Here is a 26,543-nt window from a genome sequence, read left to right as displayed (position 1 = left end):
TATAAGTTCTCAAAAAAACCCACTATCACCCCTTTTACCTCCTTCTCTCCCTCAATCCTCACCTCATCCACAACTAAGGACTCTATGAAGTTTCTCCTTCGATTTGCAACCGCCACCCTGTGGAAAAACTTGGTATTCGAATCTCCCTCCTTTAACCAAAGCGCCCTCGATTTTTGCCGCCAACTAGTCTCCTGAGCTATTGCTAACTCGACTATTTCCCTCTTAACCTCCCCCAATGTCGCTTTCTCAGATTCATGTAACTCCCTCTCCTCTTCCCCTCTTTCTAATTCCCCCAATTCATGCATAAGCTCCCTCATTTTAACCTCTACCCTCCCAAAAACTTCCTTATTCCACCTAATAATATCTCCCTTGAGCAATTTAAGTTTCTTCATAAGACGGAATGAAGGTGTCCCTGATACCCCGTAGCTAGTCCACCATTCTTTCACCTAGTCACCGAATCCTGGCACTTTTAACCACATGTTCTCGAATCGGAAGGGAGCACGTACCCCCTCCCTCTGCATCCATCTAGCAAAATAGGCAAATGATCCGAAGTCAGCCTAGGTAAAGGAATCTGCAGCACATTCGGCACCAACTCATCCCATGATGGCGATATCAGGAATCTATCAAGTCTAGACCTTGAGTTGGAATCCTCCGCCCTGGCCCAAGTAAACCTTTCCCCTGACAGAGGAAGGTCAATGAGAAAGTGATCATTGATGAAGTCAGAAAACTCTTCCATGGCCCTTGAAATCAGATTACACCGTAATCTCTCCTCCGGGAATCTAATGGTGTTAAAGTCTCCCCCTAGAACCCATGGAATGTCCCATTCCCCCATCACAGTGGCCAGTTCCTCCCAGAAAGACACATTGGACCCTTCTCCTACCGGTCCGTACGCTCCCTCAAATCCCCACTCCACCCCACTTACTCTATCTTTGACAAGAGCTGCTAAAGAAAAAGCTCCCTTCTTAATCTCCTTTACCTCCAAGCTTCTATCATCCCACATTAGAAGAATGCCCCCGGCACTTCCCACTGCTGGGACCCAGTCATATTTTACCCAACTACCTCCCCAGACACTCCTCACAATCACATCTGACAAGACTTCCATTTTTGTCTCCTAAAAACAAACTAGATAAGCACCCCACTCTCTAACTCCCGCTTTGATGATGGCCCTTTTGTTTGGGTCATTCATCCCCCTCACATTCCATGAAAGAATCTTAACTTTCATAAGAAACAATACCCCCCTTTTCCCCACCCCCTAGCCGAGCTCCCCCCCTCCTTGTCACACACCCAACCCCTTCTCTGGTACACCACTACATCCTCTGAATTATTTTGCTTAACACATTGACCCAACTCCCTCCCTGCACCATCATAAAGGGATTGTTGATCAATCTCCCTCAATAGTTCTAACACCCTATCTTCCTTCCCTTCAAAAGAAACGCCTAAAAACTTCCCAAAGTTTAATAGTTTATCCTCCATCCAGAAAGACATATCCCCTCCTCCAATCCGTGACGAAATTGGGCAGACGTCTTCTATATGTACCCCTTCCTTGCTCCTACCGGAGAAATACAAGACCATAGCATTGCTAGCAATAGGAACTTTAGGTGCCGAAAGGATCTCACCATTTCCTTGAGGGGCAACAACCTCTGAAATTAACACTCCACTGCTATAGGGATGTCCAGAAATGCCAGTAGGGTAGCCGGAAGGAAGAGAGCATGGAACCCTCGGCGGCATATTAACCGGAGATACTGGTCCGGCACTAACATCAATTGGAGCATGCTCAACAATCTCCCCAGAAGAAGAAAAAGCTTGAAGTGTAACCTCAGGTCAGGGGGCAATGGAGCTTGGTCCATTAGAGGTGGGAGGCCGTGGAATAACAGCACCATCTTTAGCCGGTGTTGCCCCTGAAGCAGCGGTCATCGAAGAGGGGCGCAGGTCACTAGGCTCGGTGGAATGCCACTGTGAGAAGCACCATTGGCAGAAGGAGTAATGACTGTTCCCATATGCATAAGAGCCTTAGCAGGCGCGGCTTGAAATAATCTGGGCCCCTTAGGATCAATTCTAATAGAATTGGGAAAAGTTGCTGGGCCCATGTGGGATACCTGCTAAAAACTTGCCCGGCCCTATGATAATTAGAAGAGGATCGACTCATTCTGCCTTTCCGACCTACATCACTAACCCATTCACGTCTTTTCCTTCTGTTGAAATTTTGTCTTCCTCTCTTAAATTCAAACATCCCATCTCTTCTCGATCTAACGTCTGATTCCGGCTTAGTCCGGTGATCCAGTGAGCCCTCCTTTCCCCTCAGAGACTGATTTCTCCTCCCCTCCCTTCTATTTGACCTTCCATTTTCTTCCGCCACTATCACAAAGCATAAAGATAAGGCGAAATTCAGGGCTCAACCAAACCCTATAACTCAAGTAGCCATCCTCCACCACAGTGGAGACAGGGATTCTGCCCCCTTTCCTCACCACAATCCTCACTCGCGAGAGATCGTGTATGCTGCAAGTGACATCGATAAAACCCACACAGATTTCCCAATCTTCTTGAATAGGTCAAGACACCAAAGATGCACCAGGAAACCCACCATGTTGACCACCAATATTGCGCCAGTGAAACGAGGATCGAGACACCCATCGTGCTCCACCCATCTGTCTAGTTTTAAGAAGTTCCCATCGAACCACCTGTTTCCTCTGACAAGAATTTCTGAAGCTTGAGACTTATCAACAAATAGAAAGAGATATTGTGTGTACCCCAGTTGTGATATTTTAGCCCGTCTTTGACGTTCCATGCCTCTGCTGCCCAGTTCCTAACAACCTCGGGAGAACCAACCCATTTGGAGAAAGACCCAATCAAACAAGATTCCAAGAAACCCTTACGCCTTAGAGTGTGCTCCTCGGACAACGAGAAGTGCGGCTCCTGCCCTACGTCAAGCTTTCGATGGCATCTTCCCCAAAGTTCTAGGGCTGGTCAAGAGGTAGCTTTTATGAAAGACATGTTTTCCAATTTTCTAGATTCTACGGAGAAGTAGCAGTTTCTCTCTGTAGAGTCCATCATAACTAAACCAAAAGCCTTGCTAGGGAGCTGACTGAAGAAGAGGAAGTGATAGGAAGTGAAATCTGACCAGAAAAAGCCACCTCCGTCGCCGGAAAATAGTAAAAGTGGTCGGAATCTGGAGGTTGGTGGATAGGTAGGGTCGGAACAGCTTCGCGAAGAGGCTGTCTGAAGAAAAGAAAAACAAATCTAGCCTGGAAAGGCCTCACGCGCCGGCGCGTGGGTTGGGGTCGCCGGAGCTCTGCCGTGCGTGGCGGCGCGTGGGGAGTCGGATTCCGGGGATTTTTTCTGGGGTAGTGTTGCGGCAGGGTTGGCTCTCGGATGGTGGTGGTGAAATCCTAGGATTCATGGTTCTCAGGCGCCTCGGGGAGCGTGCTTGGGAGCATTTTCTTTGTTTCACATGATAATTAGGAGAGAGAAATCAATAACAAAGCAGATGTTAAAATGTGTGACCCGTTTCATCTAAAAACTTGGACTCTTAGACAGGGATTACTTTATTTATTTTAAGTTTGTAACACGTCCCCTAACGTGGGGGCTAGATTCTTTTATGACCATGCACGTGGAAATTTTATGTTGATGGATGGGGTTAAGACTTGGGCCAAGGACCTCTATGACTAGATTGTAAGATACCATATTGAATTGTGTGAATTATCTCATCTAAAAGCTTTAACTTTTAGAAAGATGATATTTTTATTTATTTTATGTCTGAGATAGTAGAGACAAGCAGTTTACTAAAAAGATGGGTTTAAGTGCAGAAGGCCACTTTTAAAAAAGAAAGGAGCTAGCTAAGTGGACCAGAGAAAGAGAGTCTGGTATAGCAAGCTGTGTCAAGGTACTCAGAAATCGTCGCAGATGCAAGGTTGTCTCCAACACAATCAAATTCAATTTTTGCAGTTTGTAGATGTACATTAGAGGAGCCAGTAGAAGTACCAACACTTATGGTTGCCAAAGATATGTAGAGATATAATCATCTCTATTGCCAGTTAAGAGAGAATACCAATACAAAACTTTAAAGGACAAACATGGATACGAAGTAAAAATGGGACCCCACCATGGCCCCCAACCCATATAAATGGAAGCATAAACACTATACAGTTTAGATGTGTAAAAAGGAGCAAGAGACGGAGCAAGAAATAAACTGAAATTGTTGCATACTTTCCCCATTCAGTAGGAGGATTCCATGCTGATAGAAGCATATCAGACTTGGCATTTGGTAAGCAGTTTCTCACAACAAAATATTTTGTTGTGAATTTAGCAACCCCAACATCTTTGTAATCACGGTCAAAATCATATATCTGCATTAAGAAACAGCAGATTATATTCTTTCCTTCTGACTCAAGGGATTCCAATTTTAAATAGGAAAAATAAATTTCTAAAAACAAAAAAGAAGTAGGACGGTTAAGGGGAATTCCGAAAGTTATTAAACAATAAAACAGTTTTCTGATCGCAAGATAACTTATTAAGGACCTCTGGGATTGCATGAACAAAGACATGGGTACCTTTTTTTCTTTTTGAGAAAGGTAACAGGATATTCATCAGCTCAAAGATTGTGCTGGAAACCATATTTACAAAAAAAAAAAAAATACATCCTTTCCATTGTCCAACAAAGCATGGTACTTTACAGTTCCTAAACAATGAAACAGTTTCTGTAGGCAAGATACTTGTTTAAAAGGGCTTGCATAAAAAGGAACACAGTACTTTACAGTTCAAGTGTCAGTGTCCTTTACTGAAGTTTATGACATGACTTTAGTTTTACCATGTAATGGTCTTAGACAAAACTGTAGAAAAAGCTGACAGCCTGACACTGTGTTATTGGAATCCATTTCCATTTAAAATGACTAGAACCAGCAACACATTATCTCATCAAACCCCAACTCTGACACACAAAAAAAAATCTTTGGGATGAAACCAAATTCGAAAGATGCGAAATTCATGGATTTTACAGCTGATCTATTTCAGAGGGTTCACCCTGCAATAAAAGTTCTCTAACTTAGGGAATTATTACCATATTGTTTTCAATTTTAACCCCTTCAAATAGATGAAACTTTGGCTGCAGTTTACTCCAGTATAATTTTCTAGTTATGTATACCTTCGACTGCTAACTATTCTGACTCTTGTTTTTCTTTAATTGCTTCTTTTTTTTTGTTGGAGAGAATAAAGCTGTACCATAACCAATATGAGATCACAAAGGGACAGCTTACAAAAAAACATGAACTTTAACTTATGCAAGACCTAAAAGCCATTAATACATGTATGTTTATATTTGTTTCCTGGAAGAATGTCAGGAATATTGCAGCAGCTTGATATAAAATCCTACTGATAACTGATAACCATTATCCTTCAACAGGTGTTACCCATCAAGAATTCTTTACAGGAATTTAGCCAAGCAAGGATATACCAAAAATACTGAAGCCATGTAGAGACTCACCATATCATTTATCTCAGCTTCAGCAAATGATCTTCCGTCCACAAGCATGCTCCAAACTACTTTATTAATTTGCAAAGAGATGCGCATAGCACAAGAAGGACTTTTGTTCTTTTCCTTCTCCATCAATCGGAGCTGTGCAGCTTTCTGTAGAGCCATCCTCAGAGATGCAGATGCTACTTTTCTGGATTTTTGAGCATTTAGTAGCTCTTTCTTCAGTCTTTGCACCTGCAGAAAGTTGCTTTTAATAAGCCCTCAAACTTGATACACCTTTTATCCCTATTATTGTAATGAAATCTATACATTTCAAAGCAAAACTCCAAGAAATCTGTTAACTTCATGGTCTCCACTACCAAAGTGACACAAGTTACCATGTGCAAACTATCAGAAGTAGGTTGTGTGTGTCAAAATGAATGGGCGGTTGGGCTGCATACTGGGGCATATAGGGGTTTTAGAACATGGAGTCTAAGCAAAACACACCCACTTCTGTTTAGGCTTGGACAGGTTAGGTTCAGGTGGGTAGGTGGTCAACATCTGCTTGGAGCTACTTGCAAATACCTTTTTTTGGTATCAGTGGAAGTTACTATTTTCACCCAAAAAAAGAAAGAAGAATCTCTTACCTTTGCACCACAAAGACTTCTATTTCACCAAAAAGACAGTAAAACTGTCAAAATTCTTTACCATCTTTACGTAATTACTTTCTTTTAAATTACACTGTTAATTGAACTCCTGAAAAACAAAAGGAAAATAAGGCAAATAACTATAATAGAGCTCTCTAAACACCATTCAAGAAATGGCTTGACACACTGCCAGCATTTAAAACATAGACGAATGAGAATGACAGCACTCCAAAGCAAACAAAAGGTCATACCCAGTCACTTTTCACCTGGAAATAATCCATGTGAATCATCAAAAATTTGAGAAGAAAATGATAAGCATATGCAACTCAACTATAACTTTTCAGTGAAAACGTAACAGTAAAACTGAAATCAAGAGAAGAAAAGCCTTGACATCAAGGTATTTCTTGGGCTTATTACACAAAACCACATTTGCATCACTATAGCACATAGGAAGATTGCTTTAAAACCCTCTAAAGGGAGAAGAGAAATCTCAAAGCAACCAGAAACTTGAATGAGAGAGGTGAAGCAAGCTTATTTCATGGCATGGTACTCACAAAATTCGGTAAATTGAAGTTGAATTGCTTATGATATGTGGAGAAAGTACGATAAGAAAAGTCCACCATTCATGTTTATTTTTTCTTTTTTCGGCAGGTTTTCACGATCCATCATCATTAATATCCAACTCAGACAAATCGTTTTTAGCCTATATGCACACATTATGTATTTTATAGGCAGTTGGACCAGACAAGGCATATGATCGGATGAGGTCGTGATTGTTATCAATAATCGCCCCTCATATTACTTAAATAAGTCCGAAAAATGATAGTGCTCGGGAAAAACCCCTTGATTCAACTGGAAGAACATTGGAAATTGGTAGAATCACGTAGTGATGGGACTGAGTTACTATTGCAAGAGAATTTGTGACCTATTTGCCTGTTCTGACTAATGACCATGGAAGACAATAAAGGAATCAGCCTAGGTGAACAATAAGTATGGAACTCTGCCTCAGGATCACCCGATTGACACTCCAGGCCCAACAAAACGGACACGATGTGAGAACCAAGGTATGTCGAGGAGGACAGTTAGTTAGCCCTTTCTGGGCCCTAATTCTCAATAGCTTCCAACACGGGATCTCAACTTTTCATTTCAAGCTAAACCATGGGCATGGATCTCAAAATCTTGCCAAATTAAAAATCGTAGCTTTCCTACAGAAGTCCAATGTCATTTTACCAGTCGATGGCATTGAATGATATTCCATGCTATAGTGGCAACCGTGCCAGGTAGAAACAATTAGTCAAGAGTACATATCATAGGCTAAGGCTTATGCAATCATTTCAAAATCAACTTGTCAAACAGGAAAAGGACATGTCATATTTCACATCTAACAATCTTAAAGTGCTTCAGAAAGTTCTGTCTTACCAAAATGGACCTTCCCCCACTAATAATCCAAAGATCGCCTTCCTTTACTGGGTTCCTGTCCACAGATGCATCATTATAAAGAGATAATTTCCTAATATCATCCTGGATCAACTTCTGCGCTCTTTCTTTCTGTTCAAGGTTCACTCTTGCCAGTTCTACTTCTTCAACACCATCAGGTACAACTTCATCAGCCTCCTCTTCAACATCTTCATCGTCACCTGCCGGATATGACAGGCTAACTTTTCGAGGCCTGATTTAGGAATCTCAATTAATTCCCTCAAAGATTTAAGATAAAGCTATGGAGATGCAACTCATCACATCCAAGTATAATAATAGAGGCTTCTGAGGAACAAAATGAGGGATGGGTTGCACTTATCCAAAAGCATGTTAAGCACAATAATAGGTTTATAGTAATTTTAGTAATTAGAGATCTTAAAAACTGTGCTTACTTTGGAAGCCGGGCAAATAGAAGATTGGTCAACACATCTAGCATAACTTGGAACTGGCGGGATGTCATTGTTGCTGTTATATTATGTGAATTGAATGAAAGCTCCTTCAAAGGTTTCACCTGTGATAATACATAATCACGATTGAGAATCAAGCGATGAAAACATCATTATCAAAACATATGATGCAACAAAGAATTGGTCTAATAAGACAGAGTTCTCACAACATAAACCAACATGATCAGGTTATCACAAATTCAGAAACAACGCATACATACCTTCAAGTCTGCGGTTGCACCTTTATGCCTAGTATAGCGGAAGTACATATCACAAGGCATAAAAACTCTCTCCAGTAAAGCTCCAGTGCGCTTCACTTTCGGTGAGCTTCTCCGAATTTTAGGAAGCCACTGCAGTCCAGCCCCTGGATCTACGTCAGTTGGGGCAACATGTGCCTGCACATGTTCTAACATCACAGAGTACTCCATGCGATTCCATGTCATTTCAGGTTGAGATTCACGAATTTGAACATTTCCTCCACCTAGAGCTTGTTCAATCACTTCATAGCCAATGGAAAGAACTGAATGGAATGAACGAGCTAAAACACGGCCACTGACAGCAGCTAACAGAAATCTACCCTGTCAAAACAAAGAAAGGTGCCAATGCATTAGCATCAACGAAAAAGTAAAGCTTTTCAATAAAGTTGAGACAATTAGTTGTCCGCTTTCTTCTGCATTTAGGATTACTGGTAGACATGATCTTGGATTACCACTTTCAATTTGACATGGCTAAGAAGTTAAGAGACATTTAGTCTTACAAGACTAAGGTACTTCACACCTTCAAGCAGTCAATGCTGCAGGATAAAAATAACTTAGAGGCACTTGGTAAACATGATGTGGTCATGAAGATAGTGTTGTCCCTCAATATTGTGTATCTTTTTATCACAACCTTCCATTTTCCTTTACTAATCAAAAAAACATTGTTTTATCTTTATCAATTAGTTGAAATAGAGATATCTAATCTTAGAGATAAGGTTTAATGAAATCTTATGTTTTCCGTTAAATATAGAGTTCTTTGAGAGTTCAAAATTGTTAAGAACTCGATCTCATATAAGTAGGACCTTCATGTACTCTGTACAGGAAACTTGATGAATAACATCCGATATATCGATTTGGTATTAAAATCCTACTCCCCCCCCTCTCCTCCCTCTTGTTCTTCTCTTTTCTTCTTTGCTCTCTCTCTCTCTCTCTCTCTCTCTCTTTGTTCTTCTCTTCTTTCTCCCCTTCAGATTTATTTCTGTTGACTTTCTCCTTCTCCTTTACTGGTGCTGCATAAAAACAGTTAGCACTCTTAAACCAGTATTATTCTTCATATTAAAATCCCAAAATCAAGATGCTTTTTCCCTGAAAATAATGTCCTCATCTGGTGATGTTCACACTTCCGCAAGTTGTTTCCTCCTTTTTCTTAATTAGCAAAGCAGATGATTCCAAAACCTTAGGCATGAAATGCATCTCACATATTCCCTGGGGTGATTCTCTGTCAAACAGACTCAACTTACCAAAATTTCAACACATTTTATGGGGTCTAGCTCCATGCTTAAACTTGAATCAGCAGAATACAATAAGTGTATGCATAATGGTAATGTAAAATATTAGTTAGAGTTGCAACACGAGAAAGAGAAAAGTTCCAAAAGTTAGTTGAGATCTACAAGATACATTTACTGCACGCAGAAAGATGAAAGAGATGGTCCATGTTCCTCCAGACTGAAACATGTTTCTGCAGACGAGGCCTCAGCAGCGGAGTCAAATAAGATATATTCATGTTTCTTACGGCACATCTTGATTTTGTTTTATCCATGAAAATTATATCCAGAAGCTTCAAGAGAAGGGGATCTAACATTCACCAAGAGCACCCAGTCTAACAAGCATACACGACACAATATTACAGTGTGTATAAATTGTACCCTTCGCACCAGAAAAAGGAGAATAAAGAATACAATTTTACTTGTAAACTGTTCAATTTTCTCTCCTAGTCTCCCATTAACCTTCTGGAAGGACAGTGAAAGTGTAGAGAGAAGTACACAAAATCCAATCAATTATATGACTTGCAAACACATCTTGGTTTTGAAAAAGTTATGAGAACTGCTTTAACAGAAGTTGTCGTACTAATGGAAAAAGTCAATCAACCTTCGTAAACATGGGATGCATAAGTCTGACAGAGATCAAGGAAACAGCAAAGGGATTTATAATGCTTTGGCTACTCCACCCACTGACTTAATGTTTAAGTTGGATGCTCAGATTCTTTCACATGATACCAAAGCCAAACTTTGGTGAATCTGTCTTCATAACTGCTTTCTCTTTTCATTTTCATTTTTTGTCACTCTGAATTTCACTCTCAACTCACCCCACTGAGCTGTTCTAGACTTCTCTTTATCAATTCAGCCTATCAAGCCACTAACATTGCTCTAAGCCCACTCATTAGCTTATTGAGCCTAATCCATTTCCCTCTACTCCAGGAGTGAGCCTGCTGACCCCTCTCTGTCTACTTTACAAGGAAAAGGCCCAAATAAAAAGAGAAAATCAAATCTGTGTACCCTTGAACTGGGTTACACGTGTAAGAGGGTGTTATTGTTAAAGAATATACTTGTCCCTCATAGGTTATATAAGGGTTTCAAAGGGGTTTATAATATCCCGGGCTACTCCACCCATTGCCTATAAGGTTTTGGGTTTGAATAATTGGATGCCCAAATTCTTTCACATGCCTAACACTTGAGGACACAGCAAGGGACTTATGAAAAGCATTTCTCCAGGAGAGAATTCTTAAGGTTAAATTATTTTCCTTTCATTGATATTCAAGAATTATTTATGCAAGAAAAGATAGAGAAAAGGAGTTTTTTTCCTACGTATAATGCTATAGTGCTTCCTATATATGCACTATCTACTTATTTCAGTTTAATTTTAAAAAAAGTTTGAGATAGGAAAGCGGAAATTGTTAATATCTTAAGTTGCAAAAAAAAAAGGTCAAGACTAGTCCAGATTGTTCAACAAAGGAGTAGAGAATAAGAATGACTAAACATAACATTGAACAAAACAATACAGGGAGATGACTTCTGTAAACAGTTGAATAGGACCTAAAATAAATGTACTAACATTAATACAACTAATTGGTATCGCCTATATAGATCCCTATTTTTCACTAGATCTGCAAGGATTCCAAGAGATTGTAGATCATTTCTGGCAACTTCCTTCCATGTGATATTAGGTCTACCTCGTCCTGTTTTAACACCTTCGCTCATGGTTTTACACCTAAGCACCGAAGCATCAGAGGCCAATGCAGGATATGACAAACCTAAAGTGACCTCTCATCCTATCCTCAATGTGTGCTACACTGCTACTTGCACCTTTTGCCGCGTATGGTAACTATTTATTTTGTCAATGAAGGAAAATATTTCATGTAGCTAGAAGCTTACAATAAGGTACAGAGATGACTTATGTAAACAGTTGACATTACAAATGAATATTACAAGCAAGCATAAGGTTCAGAGGATTTCAATCCAAAAGGAAAAAGAAACAAATATCAATGACATGACAGTGAATAAGGATACAGTAAACTAGAAAAGCTGTGACCGAGAACCAATCCAATTAGTTAAGCTCTGAAATATCAACAGATAATTAACTTACATTTGCATCTTCTGAGTGAAGATTGAATTGTGGTTCAATGACATTGACCATGAAATGGCGAGTGCCCTCCCCCTCACAGTCTTCAATGTTGGCAAGCTTTGCTGGTAATAGAGATAACGTATTGCGGTGAGGAGTTTAAGTAGTGAGAACGATAACAAAAGATTATGACCCATATCTCAAATATTATACAAACATTTATATAGATCACAAGCAAATGCAGCCATGTCAAGCTGCTACAATTAATCGATTGTCAAAAAAGAGGGCTAGTCCAGAAGGTAGATTGGATATGCCAAATATGCGAACTAGAAATATTGACTTTTAGTGCTTATGTATTAGATCATAAAGTAAACTCCTTATGTATAATAACTAACAACTATCCAAGATGCAGCGTTTTTAGAACTATGCTACATTTCACTAATTCTTTCTTTAATTATTGTTATTTTATTTTTTTTGGCTTTGAAGTTTCACTAATTCTCAAAGAAGAATACACATATCTAATGCTCTAAGTCAAGATAGAGAGTCAAGGTCCAATTAGAGCTTACCAGCGGAACTGGATGGAAGAGTTTCTACTTTAACTTCACTTGATGGAGGTGATTCTACTTGTGCTTTTGATGGCCTCACGTGTTGTGGAGAAGAGGAGCTTGCACAATGACTAACTGGAGACTTCTGGATATCATCTTGAGGTAATTCAGTTCTATCAATTACCTCACTATCCTCCAGCAACTTTCTTTGGGCATATTGCCTAGAAGGAGATGGTTTTGGAGATTCAAAAGCCTTAGATATTCCACCTACCCAAGACCAAACTGCATCTCTATTCTCAAGTGTCCACAAAAGCTTTAGACCATAGACAAAGATTCGCTGACAATTATCAGCGATCACTACATTATATCCATCATCGTCACTTGGGTCAGATCTTGTATGGTCATCACTTTCACTCCCATTTTCAAACTCAGATCTCACATATGTCATCTCCAGATTTCTCCTACCAGCTTCTTGCCACGCCAACAACCTATCTGGGTCAGCTTTTGGGGCTTGCCTTCTGATTGTAAAATACTCAGATGATAAAAGAAACCCATCATCACGCTGTCTCTCCATGCTGCTGCTCACACTGCTAGTTTTATCGTTAGAAGACCTTTCTGTTGATGCAGATTGTGATGTTTTCCTAGTCATTTTAACTACTTTTGCAACACTGCTATCATCATCTCTATTTATAAATGCCTTAGGCATGTGGAGGTCAAGACCCTGGTACACAAGATCAAGAGTGTCACGCTTGCTCTCAAAGGTGTATTTTTGCTTTCCTCGGCCATAATAAAGTTCATATTTTAATTTATTCATAGAAAATGTCAGCCCCTTTGCTGGGTCATCATCGTCTAAAGGCATATGCCTTATGCATGCTGGTGTGGCATCAACTCTGAACATAAATTCTGTCATCACCTTGTCTAATGAAAGATTGCCAGATCTAGGAACTCTCGGTATTCCAAAACGTGGCCACCTAGAAAAAGACCGCAATTTGTGAGGCGGATTATAATTTAAGCTCCAGAATTTCAGTATCCATGCCAAATCATGAGGACCAAGTTTTAGTGTTGGAGAAACTGACAAGCTATCTGGCTTCGTTGCACCACAACCAGCTGCATCCAAGGCACCCTGATCACCCACTGCACATAAGCTTGACTGATTATCATGACTGGGAAGAGAGGGCCTAAGCAACAAATTCCACCGTAGTGACAGAGAAGTTGATCTAAATGGATCATAAACTTTTTCACGAGGCACTCCTTCACTGGGAAATGCAAATAAATAATGGTTTAGAGGGTTTCCAGAATCACATTCCCACTCCATTATCACTTCAAGACTAAAGGCCGGGGCCTCTATGAAAGTACAGGAAAAGCCAGATGGACGCTTTAAGTTGGAGTTCTTCAACAAGCTATCCAAGCTGCTCACTAGAATCTTGAACTTCTTTGCAAAACAATAAACGCGGCCATCTGACTGCTGGAGTTCCATATACCCAGATCTTATCTGAAGCTTGTCAGACTTTTCATAAGGATCAGTACTGGCAAGAATATTCCATTGGGACTCAGAAAAATATAAGGAGGTGTTTCCATGAATGTAGTTTCTCATTTCATCCCACCATGGCAAGCTCTTTTCCTTTTTCGGCTGCGGAGGATCTGGACTTGGATTTCTGATGCTCAAATTGGCCCTACGCAGCGCCACTGTAAAAGCATAGCTAATATCAGCAAGAGCTGGTTCGAAACCAACTCCATAGGAAATTTCTGCTTTCTGAAAATGTAAGGGCAAATCAGAGTATGTTTTCATTGGTGGTGTTGTCCCACTAGCAGAACGGAGCAAATGGACCTTCCTCCATCTCCCAATGTACACATTTTGGTGGATTTGAGGCTGAAAACATGTTGCCTGCACGCAACATGGATAAAAAGGTTGATTTTGTGTTAACAAGTCTGTCGTCAAAATTCAAAACATTCTAAAACAAACTAATATACTTCTCAAGAATAAAATACTGTAGAATGAGGAATATAATATAGCTTGCCACTTTAACACGATACTCCAATGCAAAGAAGCAAAGTTAAACATAATGCTATCTCCAATAAAGTCTTGCTGCCAATGCTAACTTGCACAAGGTAGCATTTCAGTCACTTGATTGTAGAATAGGAAGAAAAGATTGGAAACAATGGAAAAACTTGAAAGTTCCCTCGAGTATGGAGTTTGGCTAGGAAATTATAGTGATTACATTTACAACTTTGTAAACAACTGATTCTAGAAAAAGTTACATCCCTAACCTGTAGATAATAATGACAATGAAGTCGAATTAATCAAACCACATCTGATCAATCTAGATCAACTCAAAATAATCATATCCAAACAATCCGAGGCAAAAATTTACTGAAAGTTTCAGGAGTTTTTAAAAACTACAGATAACAGAGCTTTTGAGTTGTGTAGGGAGAATGGGAAACTAGGAAGATACGGATGTCTGCTTTGGTACTGGAGGAGATGAAACCAAGGTGATACTGTTCAGTCATGAATTTTTTGAATTGAAGGTGGTATCGACAATGGAATGAGTATGGCCGAGAGGTGAGTCAGTGGAGATAAAATGGAAAATGTGGCTATTTTCTTGTGAATGGAAGGAGCTATTGAGCAAATTTTTACGCAGTCAGGCATGAAAGGAGGTTTGGTGCAGTGTGGCGAAGCGGAGGAGAAGTGGAGGGATTTTATGATGAATGGGACGTCTGTAAGTGGGTGTCAATGGTGGAGACAGCTGGTCGAAGAAGGGTCTCCTGGCGGCTGTGCATGCAGGAGGTAATGCGATGGTTTAGGATTTATGATTTAGAAGTTGGGAAAAGATCCAAATTTGCGCATAAACTATGCGAAATGGCCTAGATTTTCCCCTAAACTATGGGTTAATGGTGATTAGTCATAATAATTGACCATTATTCAACAAGGGTAAATCTAGCCCATTTTTGCAACTGCAATGGTAGATCTCACCTCAACTATTAACGAAGGCAAATTTGAACCTTTTCCCAAATTAAAAATTAAAAATTAAAAAAGAACTGTTTGAATTGATCCACATCTTAGCATTGGTAATTCAGTGGGTCTTATTACAAGATACTAGATGGTGCATCTACCTGCTTCTTTTTTATGATGGGCGCCAATTTGGCTGTCACATCCTTCAGAAAGAAATCATTTGTATAGGTTTCACATAATTGCAAATAGTTCTTGTGGAAATATTTTCGCCAAAAGATTTGTTTAATAGTTTAAAGATGAAGAAAACAGGAAAAGAGCAACGATCAGACCTGCTGAGCTAATATAACACGTCCTTCACATCTGCCAGAAGTTGCAGCAAATAGTGGGCACGTGTAATTTCTTATCTGAACAGCAAGGGAACCCGTCTGCAAATTGATATTACTACCATATAATCGTGAAAATGGGATGCTATGTGCACGGCATACTGGATCAAGCTTTTGCAGAATCTCTATCATCCCGAAATCACCTCCTTCAATTCTTGTCAAACTTACATCCAGCTCTGTAGCAGAAATTGAAAAGAGAGAACTTCTGGCAGTGCTAGGCTTGAAACCCCCTTGAAACCCTTCACTACAGGCTCCAGATCCTTCCGATTGCACAAGATTTTGGCATGCCTGGTAGTATGACCGGAATGACTGCTTATAGATCTCCTCTCGCAGTTTCTGAATGGCTGAAGCGTCATCCACGTCAATGTCTTCTCCATTGAAGTGGATCTTACCATCTTCAAGAGAATCATTTTTCTCCGCAACACCAAGAGATTTGGTACCTTTCGCAATAAGCTCATCAATAAAGTTTAATCTGACAGCTAATTCACAAGCCTCCTTCTTCAACAACTGATAATGTTCATCAAGCCATCCCTGTATTGGTTGTTCTTCAATATCAGCAGTGAGTTTCTTTATGCAAAATCGAACTCGTCCAATTTTTGATGCGCTAGTTGCTTTAGCTTTTGGTTTCTCTTCCTTATTGGGAAACAAAAGTTTAGTTTTTGCAGCAGTAACAAGCTTTAAAGCTCGAAGCATTTCCTCAACAGAATCATTGATGGCCCGCAATTCCAACCTGTATGGCATGCATATGTGGACATCAAGGGCTTGAATAACCCAATCCCATGTTGTGCCTATCTCGTGTTTTGCAGCTGATGCACTTCCAGAGGCATTTGGAATGCGAGAGACTTGCATTCTACTGCTTCTAAACACTCTTGCATTATTAAAGTTGAGCATTAACCCTTCAAGAAGCACACCTATCCGAGCATTTTCGGAAAAGATTGACTGCACCTGGACAGTTGTCTCAACACCATCTCCAACTTCTGCAGCTATATGAAGCATTTCCACATCAATAGCAAAGATGGATTCTCTTTTCTTGTGTTTCTCCAATGGTACTGACTCCATTGAAGTCTCAGTGCCCTGCCCATTATCTTTACGGTCACCTTTAGCAAGTTCCTGAAGCTTCTGATTGTGCAGAAGTAATTTCAAGTGCAGCCCAAGTTCAACCAAAGCTATATGTACATCAGGCTCCCATCTGACCGATATATCAGTGGCGCTAAAGAGTGAGCACACTGCAATCTCTTTAAGACCACCAGATCGCCTCACAAACTTTGCATTCTGCATGTCAAGCAATGTAACTCTTGCTCCATGGAGGTTACTGTCTTCCAAATGTTCTTGATAGATTGATCTGGCTCTTTCAAGCTCCATTTGTGTAGATTTTTTCTCCTTGTTCATGGATAGACTTAGGTGGAAAATATCAAGGGACACAGAATACTTGAGTTTTTTAAGCTCAACTGGAGCCGTAGATCTTATAGTTGCAGTGCGGGGTGTACCATCAGCTGAAACACTAATTACAATTCGACCTCCCTGAGATCCATAGTTGGCACGTTTGTAATCAGGAACAACAGAATTTTCCAAACCCACTTCTCCACAAACATTTAAAGAACATCTTTCTAGATTGAATTTGATGAGTTGAATCCCTTTCCCAGATGGCTTGGACGATTTCGTCACCTGGTTATGTGGTTTCTTACCAGAACCAGAGAGACTCTTCAGTAAACGCTTGAAAGACAGAGCTGTAGACATCAGAGACCCAATGCGCTGGAAGGTTAAGTGAACACCCATCCCAGTAACATCAACAGAGAGAACTGTTTTATTCTTGAGACAATCTTCAGGTGAATCCATATCTTTCTTGCCCCAGTCAAGACTGATTTTTGCTATATAAATAAGTGAACCCATGTTTGTTTCAACCCCAAAGAGGCTCTCTTTTAAGCATTCCCGATACTCATCTGACATGTTCAGATTAAATTCACCAAGTTCCATGTGCACCACTGTACCTGTACTTGATATATTATTGGCAAAGACATGTGAGGACTGTGAACAACCCTGCAATTTACAAAGGAACATGACATCACAATTTAAAACAAAAGTTGAAGTAACATGGTTCTGGTAAACAAGGATTTTACAGACACAAGCTGAACAGTTGACTATCTCTGTTTATTATGATGTCTAACTTTTAGTAGTTCGCATGGAATAGAAATTGTCATTAAAAGGAAAGAATGAAATTAAAGGGCAACATGCCCTAAATTACATAGAAAAGGCCCACAAAGAATCGAATCAAGAAAGTCCACCTCCTTCCTTGTACGTTAAGAAGACATAAATTGTTAGAAAGAGTTCAAAAACAAATAGCTTTACACAATGGTTAAGTCAAAACACGAACTTACCCCACATACTCAGAGGTAATATACTGTTTCAGAAATCCTACACTGCTCTCAAGCTAAACTATCCAAATAGCCAGATTAGAAAGCTCATGAAAAGAATTTTCTTTCTTAGTTGAGCTCGGATCACTTTACGATTTTCTGTGCGAAGACACAAAAGATCATAGCTTTAGACAATAGCGAAACTAAAAAAAAACTCGCCCCACACATTTGGCAAAATGTACTACCTCAGATACCCAGCATTGCTCTCAGGCTAAAAGGAACAAGTTTGAAACATAGATTACGTGCAAAAACAAAGGGTTAAATCTGAGCTTAGAAAACATTTTTCCTCAGTACACAAAGATACAGATGGTTTTGAAACGGATAAGAGCATCCTTTTAAGTCAGAAACCAAAAAAAAGATGCCTTTAACAAGAGTAAAAGATGTGGATCTGATTTCAAAGGGTCTTACATGATAGAGTGGTGAGCCATCCAAATCATAGAGCACTACAGTCATTTCTGGCGCCGAAATAGTGGAGGTCCACATGAATGCTTTATGATCAGAAGAGTGTGATTTTTCACGAGTAGAACTTTCTCCTCGAAGAACCATTTTCCTTTTCCTCAAAGCATGAAGTTGCATCCACGGATGTAATCTAGTTATCACCAGGTTGCACTGAGTACCCCCAAGCTTGACATCAACTTCTGATCTGATGGGTGAAGCAGGCTGTAAAGCAAAGAATCCTCAGCAATTGAATAGGTAAAAGAGAGAGAATAATATAAAACTTGAAGAAAAAAATGAATGCTATGGGGAAAGCATCAAAGATGATACAAATTCAAATGAGAACATGCCATGAAAAGAACCAGTTCAAATAGCAGTCTGGGAACCAAAAAGATTTTGTCACATGTGTAAACTAGAGATATACTTATATGCAATAACTTGTACATTTTTAAAAAAATTTATTGCTCACAGCAGTTTTTCTTACTATGGATAGAACCAACAATAAGAGCCTGTTTGGCCAAATTTTCAACAGCAAAAAAAAACATGCTCATGTTCAGAAGCACTTTTGTCGAAATAGCTTTTCAGAGAAGTATTTTTGGAGAGTAACAATTTGTGTTTGGCCAATTCATTTGAGATGTGCCTTTTTAATTATTTGATAAACAGATTATGTTTGTCCATGTGTTTCTGCGTGTAAATTACCAAAAAAAAAAGACAATATCAAGGTTCATTTTACAATTGTATTATTTATACAGAGAACTAGTTTAAATTTAATATTGTGAAAAACTATAATTATTTTTTTTCTTAAGAAAGAGTTTTTTTTATTTAATTAAATATTAAACATAAAACATAAAACAAAAAAATATAGTAGTTTAAAGCACAAGAAAACATAATATACTAGTGGAGAAAGTCAGAATAAAATCAAGAAGAGAAACATAGAACTACATACAGAACTCTGAAGATTATCTTGACAATGATTTGGAATTCATTGTCGGTTTATTCACGAGATATTAATTGATTCAAAGAGCTTGTGATTCTGTGATGCACTTTGTTACTCCAAAGAGGAACAGGAGAAGAGACAGTAGAAAAAACTAAAAGAAAAGAGGGGAAGAGAGTTGTACTTATAGTTGAGAGACAGATAGATTAAATTGTTGAGCAATAATTTGAGAAATACGAAGTTTTGGTAAGGATACCTTTGTTTTCAACTAAGTCAACCCTATGTATCCTTCCTTCTCCATTCAAGTCCATTTTAATCCATTCACCATTCATTAAAATTAGATAAATTAGATTATTTAATGTTGATTCTCGACCTATTGATTGTCAGCAGCTATTTCAATTAGAAATTTTAACGTTGCTAGCATATGGGAACAATACACTGAGAATTCTATTTTCAAACATTTATAGAATTCATGTCAAAAGGAGACAACAGTCCAACAGGCTCTGGAGACTACAAGGTGGAGGAATCATTCAGGACTTGAGGTTCGGGAGAAACTTTCAAGAGTGAGAGTGGCAGAATTCTGAAGCCTTGTTGAATTGATTCAAAAACAAAACACCGCCGATAGCCATGATGTACGGAGGTAGGCGGCCAATAATAGTGTGTGTTTTCTAAAGCCATATTATGAGAAGCTTGTGACCATGGAAGGAGGCAGCCTTTCCATGTCTCTTCATCTGGATCCTAAGTTACCGAGAAAGGTGTGTTTTCTCACTTGGCTAGCAACAAGGAGGTGATCTTGATGGATAAGAATATGAAGAAAAGGAAGATTACTTGCACCTATTGAAGTGCTCGAGTGAAGACATGGATCATCTCCTTCTACATCGTAGGGTAGCTTCTGTTATGGTGGAAAATACTGAGATGGTTTGGACTACATTGGATGATGTCAGGCACTATGAAAGAAGCAATGTTCAGCTGAAGTTTTGGCAGACGGAAGAGAAGACAGGGCATGAGATGTTGCTCCACTAGCACTTAAGTGGGTTGTATGGAGAGATAGAAATAAGAGAGATTTTGAAGGAACAGAGAATGATTTCACACATTTGAGAAATAGCCTCTAATCCCTTATTTCCTCTTAGTGCACCCATAAGGCACCTATATGTTTAAGAAATTGGGTGTCCTTTGAGAAAACCACATCTTTTTCTAGGTTTTCTACTTTTTTGGTATACTACATGTATACAGGTCTTTTTGCTCCATCATAAAAAAAGTTTTACCGCTTAATCAAAAACAATGTTAGTAGTATAGAATGTGTTTAAATTCTACATGCTTCCCTTTTTTATTTTACACCAAAGTGTCTTTACAATAAGTTAGAAGAACACCCAGGATAGACACTAATCCTTGCATGTAAGTTAAGTCATCGAGCAAGTAGAAAAGACAAGAAAATATACCAAGACCCCGATCCTAGGTATAATTTAATAAGTTGGGGTTGGGGGCTACTTCTCAAATGATGCTAATTGTAGGAAAAAGTATATACAGCAACCAATAGCCTGACCTAGGTATTATCTAATAAGTTTAGGGGGAGGGGGCGCTAATTATCCAATAATGCTGATTGTAGTGTCTCAAAATTTAAGAATCTTGGTTCAGAGGACTAGAGCATGTCCAAGTTTGCCTTCTCAAACAGTGAACGAAGCAATTGTACCACTTTGTATTTTATTTCCTGGTGCAGCAGTTCGCAGAAAATAGCACAAGGTAAGGGAGAGAGAGAGAGAGAATAGAAAATGCTGCGGTCAAAGTAAATTTAACACATACCTGAAGTGGAATATATACTGAAGAGACAACATCAAGTTTTAATATCTCCACGACTGATATGCCACCATCTTTCAGTAGCTACGGTATAACAAAGAGGCACTTTTATTTAGCACAGAAGAGTACAAGAATAGGAGAAATATCTGAGTAATAGAAATTTTAGCAAAAAAAAGTTGGAAAGAACTGAGTAATACAAACATACATGAATCTCACTGAACTCCATCTGAACATCAACCCGCGTACTTTCTCCAACATCTTCAAATGATCGAGTTTTTGTGCCTTTCAGTTGGATGCCCATAATGTTATTCTCAACCATAAGGCCCACTTCACGGTGCACAAACTTCATATCCAGTTTGGGTAACACGAAACTAAGCTATCAAACAAATACATATGTCAATCAAACTATACTAACTTCCTAACACTATGCTATGCAGTAAGCGCAAAAAAAACTGGGAAACATAAAGGAATTAATTATAGAATTGAAAGCTTTAATTTGTGTCAAACGTAAAATGAAACAGGTAGAACCAATCATCAGTGGATTTTGCAAAGTAAAACAACACCATAAATTTATGTGGTAATTTAATTTCCAGGTGTTGCGCATCAAAAGATTTGTCTAAGCAAATGATGCATATTCACATTCAGTCCTGTTTAAAAGCTCGATATACAGCAATTAGCCCATAGGCAGTTTTGTCCTTATAGGTATTGTGCCAACTTCGCTCTCCCATGATCTCCAGTTATCTAAGCAATCAAAAAAGGAACAAATAAAAGCAAAATTTCCACAGAAGGGATTCATTGCCTTGTGCAAGAGAGATATCATAGATACAGTAGACCAACTCTTCCCAAACTACAGGAGGAAGAACCAGTAAACAGAGTATATCATCAGTTGATCATAGAAATAGCCAGTCCAAATTAGATCACAAAGTTTGAAACAGAGAGTTTTGACTATGTTTTACTTATCAAAAAAACTTTGACCATGTTAAACACAATATACTCAGCCCCATTAATGCAAGAGTATTCCACATGCAAGGAGAGCTCGTAAGGACCTTAACAGAGCTGGAAATTGAGCATTCAATTGTCACTTTTAGTTAGCAATTGCTCATGATTTTCCAAAACAAAAACTGTGCAACAGCATTCGCTCTGTAGAAAGGAAGAGAAAGGGATATAAGAAAGATAAGGGGAGACGTTTTCAGGAAGATATCAGCTTGTTATTAGGGTTCGGATACTGTTTATACAGTCCTAAAAATGGAAAAGAATCATATTTACGGGCATGGTATCATCCTAAATGATTCCTAGTCGAAGCAAATCATCTATTGATTCCTAATTGATGTACACTTTAATAACAAGAGCTCCACATTCAGGTGGAGCATACATATCATTATGTTCCTAGCTTGATGCAGATATATCAATCCCTTATGTAGCTTAAGATTGAATTCCATAACAGATTGCGCATCAACCTCAATCCACGCTACTAGATAACAGGCTGGAAAATTTGTTGAGTTCTTGAGCAAATGCATCATATTCTGGCCTATGAACCATAACTCTACTAAAGCTGCAGAAGAGACAATAATTACTACTGTCCTACAACCTTACAGCAGTAATTGGCGGAGAGGGGGGTTAAGAAGAAAAGGATCTTCCCACTCTGATTTTAGAGAAAATAGAGGATGTCAAAGAGAAGGAAAATTTTTGGGAATACATCAGCTTGATATTTCCGCAGGCATTAGATTTTATGTAATGTTTACACATATTTTAAAGTAGGAAAGAAACATAATTGCATGCATGTAATCATCCTAATTTAGTCCAATTAATACAAAAGATCCTAATTAATTCCTAATTGTTATACACTTTATTTACAAGATATTCACAAATCTGAACGAAGGGTGTGGAGGTTGAAGATTAGGGTAGAAGGTTAGTAGGTAGTCGTGTGTTTCCCTTTGTCTTCTCTAGTTCGATAGTATGAGTGCTAGTACGATACCCTTTTTTCCTTAGTTTGCTATGTTCGTATGTCTTGTTCTGTTTTTTTTTTTTTTTTGATAAGGTAAATTGTATTAATCAAAAGAGAGAAAACTCTCGTGTACAAGTATACCAAAAAGTAGAGAATTTATATCAGAACATGATTCTCTACAAAAGATGCCCAATCTTCTATACAAGTCGGGGCTATATGAGTGCACCAAAAAGCGATCAAAGATAAAAGACTATTCTTAAGATGTGAAAAAGGAGACTCAATCCCCTCAAAAGCTCTCCTATTTCTCTCCCCCAAACTATCACATGAGAGCTAACGGTGCGAACTTCCACGCCTTTTGCTTTCTTCTTCTACGGAAACCGGCCCAACTATATAACATTTCCTTTACCGTGCTTGGCATCACCCATTGAACACCAAAAAGATTCATGATTGCCCTCCACAAACCCGAGGACACAGGACAATGCAACAAAAGATGATCAACTTCTTCCTCTGAGCTTTTACACATGTAGCACTAACTAACAAGTGTAATTCCTCTCTTTCGCAGATTTTCCGCAGTCAAGATCACTCCTCTCGTCGCTAGCCATGCAAAAAAGCACACCTTCTTGGGCGCCTTAGGAATCCAGATCGAGGAGTATGGAAAAGTGGTCTCCTCTCTCACTAACATACTCTGGTAAAAGGACATTACGGTGAACAAACCATCGCCACACAACCCCCATCTCCAAGAATCACAAGATGGTGGGGGCCTGTCTTGGAGCTCTGCAATCTCCCAATCTTGCATGTTCCTTCTAAATGAGAGGTCTCATACTACCCTCCCCCCCCCCCACAATTCATGCTCCTTCCGAATCTGTTGAACCATCAATTCCTTTTGGTTTGAAACTCTGAAGACGTGGGGGAAAGAGACCCTCAGAGTATCCTCTCCACACCAACTATGATTCCAAAAGTTGATTCTCCTTCCATCTCCCACCCTGTAGGTGATGTTGCCATTGAAGGCTTCCCAATTCTTCATGATGCTCCTCCACATGCCACACCCGAAAGGTGCTGAGATCGCCTTGGTCCTCCAACCCCCTCCTGTGGAATCGTACTTTTCTACTATGACCTCCCTCCATAGAGCATGCTCTTCTACCCTGAATCTCCACAGCCACTTCCCCAACAAAGCTTTGTTGAATACCCTAAGATCTTTTACTCCAAGTCCACACCTTCTTTGGGGAAGTGTCTTGTTCTGTTATTACTTGCCATCGGTAATTCCGTAGTCTGCTAGCAGTACTTCGTTCAGATTCTCGTTTGCTGTTTGGATTTAGTTTTCTAAATATATTGTCTTGCTATTACTTGTTATCTGTACCTCTTTCATATTCTATGTTGCTATCTTCGATTTAGTTTTTTAATTATTTGTCTTGCTATTACTTGCTATCAGGGCTTCTTTCACCTTCTTTAGCCGAGGGTCTATCGGAAACAGTCTCTCTGCCCTTCCAGGATAGGGGCAAGGCTGCATACATCCTACCCTCCCTAGACCCCACTTGTGGGATTATACTGGGTTGTTGTTGTTGTTGTTGTTCACAAATATATCAAACTACTTTTTTGTGTTGACTTTGGTCTCTGATAAACTCTTTGCAGTTCTCTGCACTTTATCTATGTTTTTGCCTCAACCACCTCATCAATAACGGCCCTAGCACTATATAATAACTTTAATTTGTTCCACGCTCTATTATATAAAGTGGGGTTTTTAATAATTAATAATCTCAGGATGCACTAAATTTTTTTATCAATTGGAACTATCAAGTACCACATTTTCTAAAATATTACTGCTACCTTAATTACTTTGATGACTCCATAGATCTTCATAGGAAACTGCTTTTGGGGCATAGCACAAAAAAATTAGCCATTACAGTTGAATATAAATTTCTACTTACTACAGGCACCCTAAATTATTGGACCATTCCATGGAAAATTGCAAACAACTTCTTTTGCCATATGTTTTAGCATGTTTTCATCTTTACATTACAAAAATTAATGATAAAACAAATTAAGTATAGAGAATCCTAGTATGCCATGACCTTAAACAGTCTTTCAGAAATGAGGGTTAGCTACTATCTTTTTGGAAAATTGTAAAAAGTTGAAGTGCGTTCCTATTTCCTCTGAAACAAGTAATAGAGGAATTTACTTTAGATCAATCTATTATATAACTCAAAGACATGGAACCAATGGTGGTTCCCGGGAAAAAAATTATTTGGAGGAAGTAACCATCTATGGTAATTGAAGTCTAATAGGAGCAAACCAAGTGCTCTCTAGAAAAATATATGATGCTAAACTGAGACCGAGATATAGAGAGGGTTGTCCTTTCATTTTGTTATCTTGAAGAGACAAAAGCACTCATATGAATGGTGCTAATTCCCATGTTCTTTCTAGTCGCATTTGGTTTTGAGAGCCTCCCTCTCCCCGTCCCTCACTCGTCTTTTGATGCATTATATATCAGATCTGGCTACAATGGTTATTTCCTCCCTCCTCCATTATGCACTATTTCGATGCATTTTCATTAATTTATTCCTGACAAAAGGAAGACCATTTTTATAATCTAAGACCCTCTTCCCTTTCATATCCTTGTACTTCCAACTTCTTTATCCTCAATCATTCTACAGAAAAGCTTAAGATGCAATTATTTTAAACTTAAAACAAATAAACACTCAATAATAGACAAGTCAAACGTGAGTTTGACGAACACAAAGCTATAAAGGGACAAAACATATTGTCAAGCTTGTTGCAGACGGGGAGGATAGAGAAATAACTGACCTTTTCAGGGAACATTGACGCATATTTCATAACAGCCAAATTAGCTGGTTTTTTCACTGCCTTTACAGCAGTACCAGATTCATTGACCGCCTTTTCAGCTACATCTGTAGAAGAAAAGGCATCTTCACCTTTCCTTTTAAGTAACAGCTCCTCATTCAGATTAATGGACACATCACCGGTGGCAATATCCATATTCCTAACAACCACTCCTGCTTCCCTAAACCAAAAGGAACAGAACACAGCAGAGCAGTAACAACGCACAGTCAAGTTCAGATCAAATATCAAAATCTGCTTGCTTTCAATTGAACGTCACGGTTGCAAATAGCTAGTCCTTTTTCCCCATATTGGGAGAAGTAAGCAAGCCACAATCTAGTTTACAGAAGAAAATATCTGCAACAGGCACATACCAACAGTACAAAGAAAAATAGTAGTAGAAAAACAGGTCTTATCAGATAAAACTTTCTAGCTCATCTAAAAATACAGAATTGAGGCTATATATTAGTGGGTCAAAAAAATTGTTCTATAAAGCATAAACAAAAAAATATGGTTGTTCTAACCACAACCTGCTCTTCGTCCAGCAAAGCTAAAGAATGCATGTTCCATTGATGCAGGAGGAATTAAGCAAAAGAACTAAGCCGGATGACAAAGTCACTTTCATGTGCAGTGGTCAATTGAAGCCACTCGTCATGCTACAGCGGCTCTAGCAGAAATATTAACATTTTCATATCATGCT

At 39.0% G+C, this 26,543-nt stretch overlaps 1 protein-coding gene across 3 annotated transcripts in view; it reads right to left on the bottom strand.

Moving 5' to 3' along the window:
- The window catches only part of LOC104242493 (protein SABRE), a 40,486-nt gene that overhangs the window by 5,974 nt on the left and 7,969 nt on the right, over nucleotides 1-26,543 (bottom strand). For 2 of the 3 annotated variants that reach the window (XR_011406960.1, XM_009797546.2), the window contains exons 5-16: nucleotides 25,811-26,027; nucleotides 21,269-21,439; nucleotides 21,070-21,147; nucleotides 18,309-18,560; nucleotides 15,436-17,526; nucleotides 12,178-14,041; nucleotides 11,636-11,736; nucleotides 8,237-8,593; nucleotides 7,962-8,080; nucleotides 7,513-7,762; nucleotides 5,477-5,701; nucleotides 4,204-4,343 (exon numbers count right to left, since the gene is read on the bottom strand). Coding sequence is in view for 2 of the 3 variants with exons in the window: in XM_009797546.2 (XP_009795848.1) it covers nucleotides 4,204-4,343; nucleotides 5,477-5,701; nucleotides 7,513-7,762; nucleotides 7,962-8,080; nucleotides 8,237-8,593; nucleotides 11,636-11,736; nucleotides 12,178-14,041; nucleotides 15,436-17,526; nucleotides 18,309-18,560; nucleotides 21,070-21,147; nucleotides 21,269-21,439; nucleotides 25,811-26,027 (5,865 nt within the window). In the remaining variant the exon portion in view is untranslated. Of the gene's footprint in view, nucleotides 1-4,203; nucleotides 4,344-5,476; nucleotides 5,702-7,512; nucleotides 7,763-7,961; nucleotides 8,081-8,236; nucleotides 8,594-11,635; nucleotides 11,737-12,177; nucleotides 14,042-15,435; nucleotides 17,527-18,308; nucleotides 18,561-21,069; nucleotides 21,148-21,268; nucleotides 21,440-25,810; nucleotides 26,028-26,543 lie in introns of those variants that run through there. The other variant, XM_009797548.2, reaches the window with a different exon arrangement.

The sequence above is a fragment of the Nicotiana sylvestris genome, chromosome 4 (assembly GCF_000393655.2).
Source record: "Nicotiana sylvestris chromosome 4, ASM39365v2, whole genome shotgun sequence".
NCBI lineage: Eukaryota > Viridiplantae > Streptophyta > Magnoliopsida > Solanales > Solanaceae > Nicotiana > Nicotiana sylvestris.
The sequence above is the reverse complement of the archived record's forward strand: the minus strand, read 5'-3'. Positions and strand labels throughout refer to the sequence as shown.